Genomic DNA, 15136 nt, shown 5'->3' on the forward strand with positions numbered 1-15136 from the left:
TTCGGATCTAAGTTTAGCTGGGTCTTTATCCTTGATAATCTGTTCATTCCAGCCAGTACGTCCTTGGCAGTTCCGCTCGGCTGCATCTGATCCGGAGTTGGTAGTGGGTAGTTGGTACTCTACCGTAGTTGGGAGAGTGATCCAGTTCGGGAAAGGTGTACCGAGGGCGTGGTTCCCCGGTAGTCAAAACCGTGTGGTTAATTAGGTAAACTGATTACACCTGGCAGGAAGACCCTACGCTACATGGTTGAGGTATTGGCGTCCACGGTCGGTTAAGTGACCCCCTGCGTCACGGAATTATCCGTGAGCGACGGCCTACAATTCCGGGAGTCTGGTGGGAGACGACGTAACTTCACCCACCTAGTGGTCATATACCCACCGGACTCCGGCCTGCAACTATATATATATATATATATATATATATACATACATACATACATACATACATACATACATACATACATATATATATATACATACATACATACATACATACATACATACATACATATATATATATATATATATATATATATATATATATATATATATATATATATATATATATATATATATATATATATATATACCAGCAAAGCCCCCGTCTTCGATGGGTAATTCATACATGAAAGCATATGTCGGTTACTCTCAGTTTCCGTGGAGTAAATTTTGTTACGAATGGTCTCTTCGGTCGTCTACTGCAGCATATTTTTGAAAAACAACGTTCCTCGTTTTCTTGTCTGGGGCATGGATGTGCAGCTTTGATCTTGATCCAACTCTTGATGCTGCAACATACAACATTCCGTGTGAGAAAACAGGCGAACGCAGATCTCGTCCGATTATGCCGAACTTCTGTCCCTGTGTTTTGTTTATTGTCATGGCAAAGCAAGGTCGTAAGGGAAATTGTAATCTATGGAACTGGAGTGGCAGGTCACTGTCAGAATATATAAGTGGTATCCTTGGAATTAATTCATGTTTTCCTGCTGCCGGTCCATTTATCAGGATTACGTCAATCACATTTGGGCTCATTCGGTAACTGGGCAGCCCACTTTCAGCTTAAGTTTGTGTGGTGGTATCCCTGATATTTCAATGGAATTCAGAAATTCAATGGGAAAGTGCACCACTTCCTCCGAAGTGAGTATCGTGTTCATTGCATTATGTCGGTCAATGACGGTAGAGTTGACAGCATCCACTGTTTCATTTTTAGGTTTGAGTATCGCTCGTTCTCACAACCAGTTGTTGTCGTTTGAAGCACGTCTTGTTAATCCGACATCGATTTCCTCGATTAATTTGGATGGAGTTTCGTGCTAGTGGATCCCTTCTGGTAAAGTGATAGCGTCCGGTTTATTTTTAACAGGGTAGTTACCGTCTCCAATGTTCATGAGGAGGTCGGCGTAATAACAGCGGTGGGGTTGTTTGTAAGCTGTGCTCGTATGTTATCGTGCAGTCGGTACGTTGTAACATTGTGCCATAACGGTGATCGCGTCAGCGTCGCATCGACTATGTTTGCACGTGTTCCTTGCTTCACAATGGGTAGTATTTGGTGGAAGTCTCCACAGAACATTACCGCGATGCCACCAAATGGTTTTGAATTTCCACAAATATCCTGTCGGGTCCTATCGATCGCTTCATACACGCCCTGTGTGTCATCGGAGCCTCGTCCACAATAATTGCTTTGGCTTCGTTCATCACTCTAGCGATTGCTGTCCCTTTTTTCATAGAGCAGGTTGGTGTATCTTGTTTGTGAGCATTCAGTGGTACTTTGAAGGCGGAATATAGAGAATGTTCAGTGGTACTGTTAGTAAAGTTGCGGCTATACCACTCGATGTTGTAGCAATAGCGATATGGCCATTCGATCTGATCTTTGCAAGAATTAAATTCAAGAGGAACGTTTTACCTGTCCCTCCAAGAACATCAACAAAGGTGATACCGCAGTGCTGTGTGTTAACTTTGTTGAGAAATAGTGCAGATATTTCTCTCTGATTTGCCATCAGCTGATGCTCTTGGTTGTTGATGTACTGGTTTTGTTCACATACGTCGAAATTCGCGAACCGAACATACTCCTGTGCATGGTTTGCAGCCGTTGTATGGTCAATGACAGGAAGGTTGTAGTTATCCAGAGTTTGACCTCCTTGTGCGAGGATGTGGTCTTCTATTTCCATCAAGAAAAGATTGTACATTTCCCCTGCGCGGTCGTCGTCAACATGAACGTTGTGGCGATGGAAAAAATCCTCTGCTAATGCAGCTTTATGATCATTCCAGAGTGCGAGTGGGTTACTTGGTTCACAAAAAATCAACAGGACAATTAATAATTTCTGAAGACTTTGCGGGCTCTGTCCAATAGTTACCTCTCGCAAGGCATTATGTAGATGGTTGTCATCCTCTGCAAGTCCGTTCGCCAGGCATGCCTCTCGAAAAGTTGGCAGGATTACACCTTCATGACTCCTGAGATCTTTGAACGATGTCGGACCATGTTCCTGGTGAAGCAGCATGCATATAAAATAGCACTCTGTTTTGGATTGACCGTGTAAACTCTACCGATAGCAGGGTTTCTGAATACACCTGGGAATTGTGGTTCTGGAGTTCCCCTCTTGCGTCGATTCCACTTTTTGTTGCAAGAATCCCACGTGTAATACTCTGGAACTTCGTGATAAGTGAGTGTTTTCGCGAACTCTTCCGTATGGCAAATAGTGAAGAATTCTGTCAGAGTTGTCTTTGGTGGTTCCGCTCTGGCGCGGGCATCAGCATTGCAATTGTCAAAGTACACTCGCTGGCCATTCTCCAGGTGGATAGCCAGCTGCATCACTGGTGGATAGTGTTCATGCATCGGGAAACCCAAGATTTGGTGAGCAGCTTCCATGGCACCCACGAACCTGGCTTCTTGATATTGTTGTATTTCATCATTATTTTGTCCACCTTCAATAGTGAAAATTGCTTGGTCACTTCCCTTGTTCACATACTTCAGCACATATTTCACACTTTTGACTGAAGTACAAATTTCAACGTTCGTGTGGCACTTCATTTGTTTTAAAAGCCAAGGGTTGTGAGGTACAACACACCGATTGTCTATGACGTGCTCGATACGCTGTCCATTTACAATCTTGGTGATTGCGATTACATTCCCTCCATCCTCTGGGTTGTGCCTGCGGTACTTGGGATAGCTATCTTGCCCTTATTCCGTCGCTTCCATAAAATCCTTCGGGAACATTTTTGATCAGGATCCGTCCTTCATACATGGTCTGTTTTTGTTGAAAGGGCCGCATAGTCCATGGATCACGTTGTATTTCACCAGTTCGTGCAGTTGAAGTTCCGAATCCGGACATGGTATTTCTGCAGCTATCACTTGATCAATATCGTCGGGTCTGATTTTGCTTCCTGGGGACAGCCAGAGTAGTATGTGCAAATGAGGGAGCCCTCTTTTCTGGAATTTGATGGAATACAGCCATGCCAGCAAGTCATCAAAAGCTCCATTCTTCAACAGATCCATCAGTTTCTTCAATTTCAAATGAAAAACATGACAAACAATATCTGGGCGGTCTGATGCTGTTTGTTTCGGTCGAAGATTTTCTGTAATTTCTGACCAATTCGGATTAGTAGTAGAGGTTATGAACAGCTCTGGTCTGCCATATTTCCGCATGTCTGAGATGGCATCTTGGGTGCGCTCATGCATATCGAGCGGACCGCCCGTGAATGTAGATGGTAACACGATCCCTTGCCCCACATTCCGCGGATCACAGTCGTTATTAAATATAGCGTCTCCGAAGTTTTGGTAGCTGTCCGCTCTTTGAGCTTTCTGTTCCCGTCTGAGAAAATGTAATCGTTCTGTTTCTATCTTACAGTAAATGTCAAATAAAAATTGCTGGAACAGTCTGCGGCACAGTCACAAATGATTAGTCTGTCGACACATGATATGGTATGCGTAAAACTGCATTTGCGTTATTTTGCGTGCAGCGGCTGACTGCAAATATATGCTCCATCCGTCTGTGCCATAAGGAAACAGGATTGGGTACTGCAGAGTGTCGTACGCATAGTGTAATTCTGATATATGCTGTAATGTTCCATCATGCTGGTGTAACACAATATCCCTGGTCGCAGTTGGTTCGTTCGGCATTAGTATGCCTACTTCATCACCGGATGGTGCGTTGTAACGGGGAGGATTTTGTGTGGCCGGCTGCATGTTTTCGTGGATGACAACTCCAAGATCTTCTCTTCCGTCTTGGTTAATGCTTTCAACAGCCGTTTTCAGGTTTCTGACATATTTGTTGTTCTCATGCAATAACTGTGAGCTTCATTACGATGTCTGGTGTCATACCAGTACCGATGGCCAAACGTGCTTCATGTTTGGCTCGTCTGCTGTCAATGAAATAAATTTGCAGAAACTGTCGAGGCGTATTGTCTTGCTGATGGAGACTTCCAAATTTGTGACACACTTGACCTTGGACAGTAAAATTGGGATCCCATCCATGAATCTGTCGTCTTAGTGCAGCCAAAGCTCGTCATTTGAAATGCGCTAATATAAAGACGTACAGTATGTTCTGAAGGAAATGGATGGAATCATTATTTGTTCCGTTGAGCAGTGACAGCAGATATTGAGGTGGCGTTGGGAATAAATCCAATTTGATTTTTTTCACTTGCACAGCAAAATCCTGGTGGCTCGCCAGCGAATTTTTTTGCCTCACAGTAGTTACATGCTATTTCCATTTCTCCAATATCTGTTTCAAGGAAGAACACCTCCCACCTCATCAATGATCTCTCGGACTCTCTGGAAAATCCTCTATTTCTCTTTGCCGATGACTCCACCCTCTGCCGTACCATCTGTCATCCCTCAGACCGGCAAGCAGCAGCTTCTTCGCTCACTGCAGATCTGGATAAAATCACAAACTGGTCCAACACGTGGAACATGTCTTTCAATCCAGACAAATCTCACACTCTCACTATGTCTCTTCGAAAGGACCGTTTACAAAACCCCCCCATCCACTTTCTCAACAATCCTCTGGAAGAAGTCTTTTCTTTCAAGCTTCTAGGTCTCACTATCTGCCATGACCTTTCCTGGGAAAGTCACATTTCCAACCTCGCCTCAAAAGCCGGTCGCCGACTGGGAATCCTCCGTCGTGCTAAGTCCTTCCTTGGCCCTCTTGAGCTCCTGACCACTTACAAAGCTTTTGTCTGTAGCCTGATGGAGTACTGCTCTCCCCTCTGGGCTGGTGCTTCTGCCTCCCACCTTTCTCGGCTTCACGCTGTCGAAACCAGGGCATTTAAGATCATCGGCATCTCCCGCAATGAAGCTGAGTCTTTGGGCCTCTCACTCAATCACCGCAGGTTGGTCGGTGGTCTTTCTGTCTTCTACCGACTCCTCTCCAGCCTTGCCACCCCCCTGCTCTCTCTGCGATTTGTCCCCACCACATTTCCACAGGGCGCTCAAGGTCCGCCAACAACCCCCTTCTGGTAAAACTACCAAAATCACGAATCGCTGCTCATCTTCACTCTTTCATTCCTCTTTTTTCCCGCCTTTGGAATAAACTTCCTCACTCTATTCTTTCCCATTCTTCCCTCCAGGCTTTCAAAACAGCTGTTCACCACCACCTCTTATCTTCCCCCATCCAAATCCTCGATCTTTTCTACCCCCGATAATCCACCCAAGCCCACTTCCTTCATTTCTCCTGCTTTCCTTCCTGAAAGTCCCTGAAATGTCCATCTTCTCTTCGCCATGTTCCCCGTCCCATCCCCATCCCTCTCCCTTCCACAGTTCACCTAATGTGTCTGTTCCCCACTGTTTTGTCCCTTCCACTCCCGCCCCTCTTGTCTCATGCCTCCTTGCTGTGAGTTGTGTGTTCGCTCTCATACGAGCCTCGACCAAGGTATACAAAAAAAAAAAAAAAAAAAAAAAAAACATTTTCATCATTCGTGTAGGCTCGTGGGACTGCTGGCAACTGCAGCTGTCATCTTGCGTTCCTTTGTGCATGGACTTCTGGTAATCGCTGGGAAATTATTCGTTTCGGTGTTCTCGGCATGTTACCACCTGGAAACATTTTAAAGTGATGAGTAATGTGTGTTTCAATAAACGGATTTTAATTCCTGGTATATATAGCCCCCCAGATTATTTTGGGTGCATGGCCTTTTCATGTACATGTATGGCCTGAATGATGGAGAATTACCAGTGTTGCAGTGGGATTTCCCAGTGCTGCAGTGGAATTTCCCAGTGCTGCAGTGGAATTTCCAAGAACATACTGCAGTGGGAATTCCAAGTACTGCAACAGGAGTACGAAGTTTTGTAGTTGAATTGCTGTGCTGCATTTGAATTTTCAAGTGCTGCAGTGGGATTGCAAAGTACTGCAGTGGGTCTTCCGAGTACTGAAGTGGGGTTTCCAAGTACATAAAAGTGACTTACCGGAATGTAGTAAGATCTTCCAAGCTCACAAACTGATTTTCAGGTACAATCTCACTTGATGGTCAGCTAAAAAGGAGAGTGAATAACTTTACTTTCATTTTACTTTATTTGGAGCAGGAAGACTCCACCAAACAGGGTGGGCAGCTGTACAATTTTTGCTCAGTCGTGACTGATGACTGAGTTGTGAGTCAATGAATAAAGAAAAAAATCTTAGCTTGACAATTTGAGGATGGTCCTATAATTTGAGTCAATTAGACAATTTGAAGTTGATTACAGGCCGAGAGTGATTGGATCAGTAAAGTATGCTCGTAAGCAAACCACCTGCATCTTTCATTGTACTTTTCAAATGCAAACTTGCAAAACTACCGAATACAACACTGTGTCTTTTTGCACTGTTGACTGTTCAAATCAAAAGCAAACCTAACGTGCATCTTTTTGGACTGTTCAAATGTTATGCAAATCTGCATCTTTGTTTCACTGTTTAAATGTTTTGCACTGTTGAAGAGTAGCTTGCTGGCTTTAAGGATAAGGCTTAAAGGAAGGCAAGCTAGATAGCAATCTTTTTTTAGTTTTGGCTTTTTTCTTCTGTTGTCTACAAATAAAGGTGCGTAGGGGATGGTTATAAAGTGCAATTCAGGAAAGGATTAAAAAAAATTACTCAATTGAATGAATGCGAGGAAACCTCATTGTTCATTCCATCGATAAAAGAAACATTTTTCCGTCGATAATCACAATTTTCAATGAACGTGGTAGGTGGTTTACCTTTCCTATTCAATGAAAGTGGTAACGGTTTTACTTCCTTCTTAAGAGCATTGGGTGTGTCCTGCCCATTTTCACCCCCAAAATTCACAATAGATAATAGTTCGTTCATAACGAAAAGTACATCTCGCCACATTCCCGATAGTAATTTAAATACCTGCCAATTTTCAGGAGGATAAGATTTGATTTGATGTCGCAAAACGGGAACAAAATTCGGCGTTTCTCTCTTATTGTATAGATAAGGAACTGACATAGCTCGTAACCACCTGGATGTCGATCAGTCATTGGGCCAAAGATAGATGAAAGGAGTGTCATTTCCCCAATAATTTTTTTTTTAAATACAGAAAGAAAGAGTAGTGTTTATGAGGATGAGAGAAATCTGGAAATAAAAAAAATATATAACACACGAACAAAGTTTCAAAGTTTTTGAACGTAACGCAACATCGGTTCTATTATTTGGCTGTGAACCATGGTAACAGTCTCCTAAGTCATTGCACAGAAACTAGTTTAATTTGCCGTGCATTCCAGCAGTGCAAATATGTCAAGGTCAAATGCTGCTTTATTTATAACTGTCACAAAAAATATTTTGTGAATCTGGACAGACAGAGTGAGCAAGAATGAAGTAAAAAGAAGGACTGGAAAGAAAAACATTAGAGAAAATTTAAATGAGGAGGTGGAGATGGATTGGGCATGGACTGTTCCATATATGGAAAATAACATCATAAAAAGAACGATAGACTGGAAGCTTGGAGGTCCAAGGAGGGTTGGACGACCTACAGAGACCTGACGGCATATAGTGGAAAAGGAGCTGACATAGCAAGCAACCACCTGGATGGTGATCAGTCAATGGGCCCAAGACAGATGAAGGGAATGTCATTTCCTCAAGAGGCTCCATATGCCATCAGACATGCCAGGATTGTTAGCAAGTAAGAAATATGAATACATACAAAACATGTACATGTACAATGTACATTTCCATGATTATTTTATTTATTTATTTTTGCACTGCCTGCCTTCTCTTCCTTTTGCCAATAAATGTTTTATCGGATTTGAATTTTACAGTGCAAATGACAATGTTGTGCAAATCATTTCTCTTCCCTGCTGAAATAATTATTTGCTTTGTTCAATCAATCAATCAACATCTATTTCCTTCTTCATGTACAACACACAACATTAACAGAATGTCGCGTCAATCCCAAGAAGCAAATTGCTTGTGTTGGGCATGCCGTAACAAAAACAAAATTACACATTACAATACAATCAAATTACAAAAACAATCAACCAAGGTAAAAAGTACGTGGGAATACAATTTTGATTTGTAATTCAAGGCAACATAGGAAAAAGAAAAGTTGACTTTCATCAATCAAAGCAGTTATGTGGTTATGAATTGTAACACAAAATGAAATATTTCTTTAAACATACTGTATGTATAAAATTTTCAACAAGGAAGCATATATCAAGTTTAGGAAGCATATATTAAGTTTAAGTTCAACAAGTAAGCATATTTAACTTTTCAAAAGTTTAGGGCCAGAATAACGAATATTACGCTGAAAAGACACAGTTCTATACTTATGGAGATGAATACTAGACTTGATCTGATAGTAAAGCGGTGAATATCATAATTAATAATGAACAGCTTACATAAATGAGAAGGGAGCTGTCTATTCACACATTTACACTGTACATAAAAAATACTTTGTTGATAAAGTGTGAGATCAAAGTTTTTGGAATTTTAGATAATAACCCAATTGATTGGTTTGAGATCGATGTGGCATCCAACATATTTTTCAAATTAGTTTTTCTTTTCTGTAAAACAAGTAACTTATTAAGATTCGACCGAAATGCATTACCCTGTACAAGATTAAAATATGACAAATAATGAAGTACAAGGACACGGTATATTTTAGAAAGAAAGCACTTCAGTCTTGAAATTATACCAATGCCTTTGGAAACCTTCTTTTCAAGTTCACGAATATAGAATTTCCATGATCATTGACTATCATTATAAACACTGAGAAATTTAGTCCATAAAACTTCAGGTATTCTTTCATTATTCACCAGAATCTTAACTCGGTCTAAATCCAAACAGTGTGGTTTTTTTTTTACTAAAAATTATATAATTGCACCTTTTTTTTGCATTAACAGATAGACTATTTGCTCGAAACCATTCACACATTTATAAAATATTTTCATTGACAACTATTTCATAAGTCGAGGTTATTATCACGATACAAATCATTTGTGCCCTCAATAAAACAAAAGAAAACTAGAAGGGCACTCAGGAGAGTGCATACCTCCACCCCGTAATGCCTGATCCACGAGAACATATCTGGCGCAATACATTTTTGAAATATGCTATATATCGGTTTTGCCCTATCTCCCAATGGTGAAGAATCACTTTAAAATTCTAGTCGTCGGATCCGGATTCAGATCTTCACCAAAATCGAATCAATTCATTGTGGTCACACACGTAACATGTCCACCAAGTTTCGGCTGAATCCATCCACAACTTTTTGAGATATCGTGCTATATATTAGTTTAGCCATATATCTCAATGGTGAGGAATCAATTTAAAAATTATCACATCCAGATCTGGATCTTCACCAAAATCGAATCACTTCTTCCTTGTCACACACCCAACTTGTCCAAGTTTTGTCCGAATCTGTCCACAACTATTTGAGATATCGTGCTCTATATCCTTTTTGGCCCTATCTCTAAATGGTGAAGAATCACTTTAAAAATTCTAGTCGTCGGATCCGAATCCGGATGTTCACCAAAATATAATCAGTTCGTCCTTGTCGCACCCCAAACCCGTCCACAAAATTTAATCCGGATCCATCCACAACTTTTTGAAATATCCTGTACACAGACAAACAAACAAATCGACAAACAGACAAAAAGGGGTGAAAACAACCTCCTTCGTAGTCCATTTGCCGTTATTATGTGTTCCATTGTCAACCTTGTTGATGTGGAAAGTGTATGGTCTTATGATTGTTTTGGACTAACATGGGTCCATTAATAAAATTCAGGTTGGTTGCCGGGGTGGCGACCTTGTGGAACTCATGTAATTTGCATAAATTCAAGATGGCTGCTAAAGGTCAGACGATGGGGCGAAGTTTTTAATCGGTCAACATATAATCCTGTGTAATACCTCTTTTCCATATGATTTTGACATGAGGAATTCAATTTTGGGGTTATTTTTTACGTTCAGGAATAAATAGAGGTTCACATGAAATGTCCATGACTATTTTCTGCTGAAAATTATGCAACACCAATGCAAAAGTGAAGTCATGAATGGTTCACAACAGTATGTTGATCATCAGAAAGCATACACATTGTCATGTCATCATATTGGACATCTTAGGAACAGAGGACATAGAGCCTAGTAGACAACTTACGTATTGTTCATTCCCATTCATTGTACTCGTCCCCTGCCGTATCCTCGTCTCTTTCCAGTTCTGCTTCGACACTCCCTTCTTCCACTTCACTTTCACTGTCCTCCACAGTCTTGTGTGGGTTGAAGCACTTGTCACTGCAACCACAAGTGCAGTATAGCGTGCAGGAGATCTTTGCATGGTGACAACTGCAACTTGCAGTACTGCAGGCCTTCCCCTCTGCTTTGCATCCACACCGCACAACATCCATGAGGTCCAAAGGGGCTGGTGGAGTAGCAGAAGTTGCTGGCACTGGGATTCCATCTCTGATGTCCCATCCATATTTTGTAATGTCAAGTTCAGGTGGGGCCTGCTGATCAGCTGATTTTGCAAGTACTGTCTGTAGATGTGCACGCAAAATATGTAGGAAGAGATTGGTCTCAGTTGGAGGTAATGCCATGAGCTTGAGGGGCTTGCCAGACTTCCTTGTGTACATATAGTACCTCATTTCACTCATCGTGGTACCTTCTGTCTGACCATACAGGGCACAGAAGAATGTCCGCCCTGCTTCCATGAGCTGTTCATGGCTTGCGTTTAGCTCGCCAAGTGCGGAGTACAAACCAGGGAAGTTGCCAGCTCTCAGTGTCTTCAGGGCTGACACTTTGCCCTTACCGTATGGGTATGACGTGGTATCTGAGCCAGTGATGTAGTGCATTCCCAAAAGCTGCAGACACTTGGGGCCAACCTGGTCACAGGTGGTGTTGATGTCCCAAATTGCTCCATCCCACCTTTCCATCTGCACTGTGGCCTGGATGTTGCGCTGGTAAACCCAGTAAACCATCAATACAAAAACATCAGTGTCATCAGAGAGGATACGTATCACTCTTGCATTACATTCAGCAGCCATGAGCAGATGTGAGATCATTGTAATGTTTGCTTCATCACGGTTGAACGCACCATGGCTACGGCTCTCCACAGTAACTCCTTCACCAAAGTTATAGGTACTCAAAACCTTGGACAGCTGCAACTTAAATTCTGAGAGGTCATAATTGGCACTGTTGTACTTGACTGAGTGTGCCTCCTTGATCTGCCTTACCACAGAATCAATACTCCTCTCACCTGCATCATCCACTTTAACCATTTTCAGATGGTTAGCAATGGATTCACGGAAACCAACAATGGTAGCACATCCATCTACCCGAACTAACATAACGTCCTTACTCATGCAGTCTGTTAGTTTGCTAAACATATCACGTCGAGTGAGTTTGCCACTAAGATCACAGTACAGGGAATGCAGTTCAACGCTATTCCACATCTTTGACCTGTCACAATTCATGTGCTCTATGACGTTCTTTAGGGCACTTTCTTCTGCAACTCCAGTTGGCAAATCAGCATATTTAGGGACTGTCATGAAACTGTTATAACAGCGTACATGGTATTTGCACTCAGCCGCAGGGAGATCAACCAAATATCCAATATGTAACTTGACCGTTCTGGATACTTCATCATTACGTTTCTCAGCAGCATTAATGATGGCATCTTTCATGGTTGGGATGGGATTACCTTCCTTGTCAAAACGTTCTTGAGTCATGCACTGACGAACACGATCCCATCTTTCTGGATGTTTGTCATCAACAGGTAAACAGTTTGCCACAAAAAATGCAGTCACGTTTGTAAACAAACACACCACTGCCTGTTGCCTGTGTGCGAGATCTTGTTGTCACTGTAACACAATCATCTTCAGCTTTTCTTTTCTGTGATTTACGAAGTCTCTCAATTTTTTGTTTTGATGTGTAAGTACAGTAGCATCCTTTGTGACATTCTATGCGAACAGCATCACCACCACCATCAACAATGTCCTGTAGTTTTGCACGTAGCTCTTCATCTCCATGGGCTTTGGCACAGGGGATCAATGTTTTGATCCCTTGATCAGCGAATTTCTTCAATTCCCCTCCACCATGACACACGGGAAGAAAGCACCTTGAATCAGCCATATCTGTAAAAACAAAACAATGAATTAGTAACTCGCATTAATGTCGTATGTGAGCGTCCAGTTGTCAGAATAGTGACCTTGTTGTCATTCAAAATGTATCTCACACGGCAAACAATTGCCAGGAACTCGAACATTGACCTCAAATTTACTTCTAATCACAAAAATAAGGTTAAATATCGATTCCTCTTGCCAAAATTATATGGAAAAGATCTCATGTGTAATTTTACGTTCATTACCTAAAAAGTTATATTTTCAGCCCGGTCGATGATGGCCATCTTGTATTTGCGCAAAAATAACAGATTTCCCCATGATTGCCATCCGGGCAACCAAGCTTAATTTTGTCTATGCATGCCTGTGAACAAGAAACCACCATAAAACCATACACTTTTGAGGACAACAAGCTTACTTCTCTGGCAAATGGACTATCACTTTCGTGGTGGAGGTAATTACCCTACAGATGTGTGAATGTCATTCATATGTAATGTGAATAATATTGGACCCAGAAGAGAACCTTTATGAACTCCACAGGTAATCTTCTTATATTCAGATAGAGAAGACTATACTTTGTGCACTGGGTGCGGATAATTAAATAACTTGTAAACCAATTATAAAGTACTCCCCCCCCCACCCGAATCTCATAATAATACAATTTTGACAGCATCATGGAGTCCGGCTGTACTCCATATAGAGGGATAATGCGGGAAAATAATATTATGATTAATGGTAACAAAATTTTTGGATAAATCAATGAAAACCCCATAGCATAACAATTGTATTCAAACGCATCGATTATTTTGTTGGTGAGGTCAATAAGATCCATACATGTAGATTGTAGAGTGTCCTTTTCTGAAACCATATTGATTCTTCCATAGAAGTTTATGTTCATCGAGAAATTTGAACAATCTTGTCTACATAATTCATTCTAACAATTTTGAAAACACAGAAAGTACTGAAATTGGCCCATAATTTGTAAGTTCCCTTTTCCCTCCAGTTTTAAGCATTGGTTGGTGTAACTCTTGCTGTCTTTGATTTATCTGGGAATATGCCTTTGTTTAAAGACAAATAACAAATATGACACATTTGCCCAGCAATTTGTTTTATCACAGATTTTATCACCTTCGGGCTAAATCCGTCCAAGCCAGGGGGTTCGTTGTTTTTTAAAAGAATTAACAAAATCACAAATTTCCACTTCTGTTGTGCGGTATAAATACAACGAATTTGGGTTAGGGGTATGAAGGTAATAGTCAAAATCAACCTGGCTCGGTGGACTCCTGTTATTACTTCCACCACCAAAGGTGAAGGAGGTTATGTTTTCACCCCTTTCTGTGTGTTTGTTTGTGTACAGGATGTCTCAAAAAAGTTGTGGACGGATACAGATGAAATTTTGTGGACAGGTTGGGTGTGTGGCAAAGACAAACTGATTAGATTTTGATGAAGATCCGGATCTGGATGCAACTACTAGAATTTAAAAATTGATTCTTCACCATTGAGAGATAGGGCCAAAAAGGATATATAGCACGATATCTCAAAAAGTTTTTTTTAGCCCGGTCGATGACGGCCATCTTGTATTTATTGCGAGAATCTTGCGAGAATTATTCAATTTTTAGAGTGATTCTTCACCATTGTATGGATGGTGTTGGGTGAATGGTTCGAGTGGTGGGATTTGGATCCGAGGGTCCTGAGTTCAAATCCCGCTTAGGAGTTGAATTAATACCAGGTGGGGTTAACTTGGCCTGTAATGCTTTCGGTGTAGGCAAAATGAGTGCCAGCATGCTGGTATCCTGTGTCGGAGTGGCAACCCGTCCAGGATTGTGCCCAATAGCCAAGGAGACTGCTTAAGCAGCACCAACGCTCTGGACAGAGTCTGGTCTCAATCTCCTCCTCCTCCTCCTCCTCTTCACCATTGAGAGATAGGGCCAAAAACAAATACATAGCCTGATATTTCAAAATGGGGCCGCCTGGATATTCTACACATAAACGAAGTACCATTTGTACATATTTACCTCAGAAGTACACCACTCCCTCCCAATTCTGTCTCCATGTGCTACACGGCGGCATTTTTGGCACCCCTGCAATGTCGCGTGCTGGAGGATTTATTTATTTATTTGGCATGCAGCCAGTATACTTTGAATGTACCGCTACTTGTTACTAAGATTTTCATGCCGTTGCATTGCATCCCAAATGTAAGAAATATTTTATCCCATTTTACATCCAAATGAAATAACAAAGCACGGGGGTCAGCGTGTAAGGAACTCCCATATTTTGAACCAAGCTGAGCTCCTGATCTCAGGGTCAAATCCCATATACTCTCTAAAGTAGTCCATCGATGGTGCACTTGTTTCCTCCTACTGTCCTTATCTTGCATGGAATACACAACGCACACACGTTTTTCCTGTGGAGCTATGAGCATTAGAGAATTTTAAAAGGCATGGTTCCATGCTGTGGAGATATTGCCACCGATAGAAGTAACAATACGCGTCCAGCATTCTGGAATTACTCCCTGGAAGTTTATAAAGATCACCAATGGGGAGCCTTCATCGGTAGCAATGTTATATTTCTCATTTTGAGTGATAGCCTGTGTTGAGAGGAATAATGAAAACGCTTCTGTGAGAGGCACCACAT

General features: G+C 41.5%; 1 protein-coding gene and 1 long non-coding RNA gene across 6 annotated transcripts in view; one reads left to right on the forward strand and one right to left on the reverse strand.

Annotated features, from left to right (window-relative positions):
- The window catches only part of LOC147016552 (RNA-binding Raly-like protein), a 164371-nt gene extending 151656 nt beyond the window's left edge, over positions 1-12715 (reverse strand). For 2 of the 3 annotated variants that reach the window (XM_085845304.1, XM_085845305.1), the window contains exon 1: positions 10546-12715. In XM_085845304.1, coding sequence (XP_085701430.1) covers positions 10553-12112 — 1560 coding nt within the window. In that variant the 5' untranslated portion in view covers positions 12113-12715 and the 3' untranslated portion in view covers positions 10546-10552. The remainder of the gene's footprint in view (positions 1-10545) is intronic. The other variant, XM_085845308.1, reaches the window with a different exon arrangement.
- LOC147016553 (uncharacterized) overlaps positions 1-15136 on the forward strand; it is a 100027-nt gene that overhangs the window by 13817 nt on the left and 71074 nt on the right. The window contains exon 1 of one of the 3 annotated variants that reach the window (XR_015049092.1): positions 1445-1726. The exons of the other annotated variants lie outside the window; for them this stretch is intronic. This is a non-coding gene — a long non-coding RNA (uncharacterized LOC147016553). Of the gene's footprint in view, positions 1-1444; positions 1727-15136 lie in introns of those variants that run through there. 3 annotated transcript variants of the gene reach the window in all.

Source organism: Eptatretus burgeri, chromosome 11, assembly GCF_056783735.1.
Source record: "Eptatretus burgeri isolate ZD-2024b chromosome 11, Ebu_testis_v1, whole genome shotgun sequence".
NCBI classification, from domain to species: Eukaryota; Metazoa; Chordata; class Myxini; order Myxiniformes; family Myxinidae; genus Eptatretus; species Eptatretus burgeri.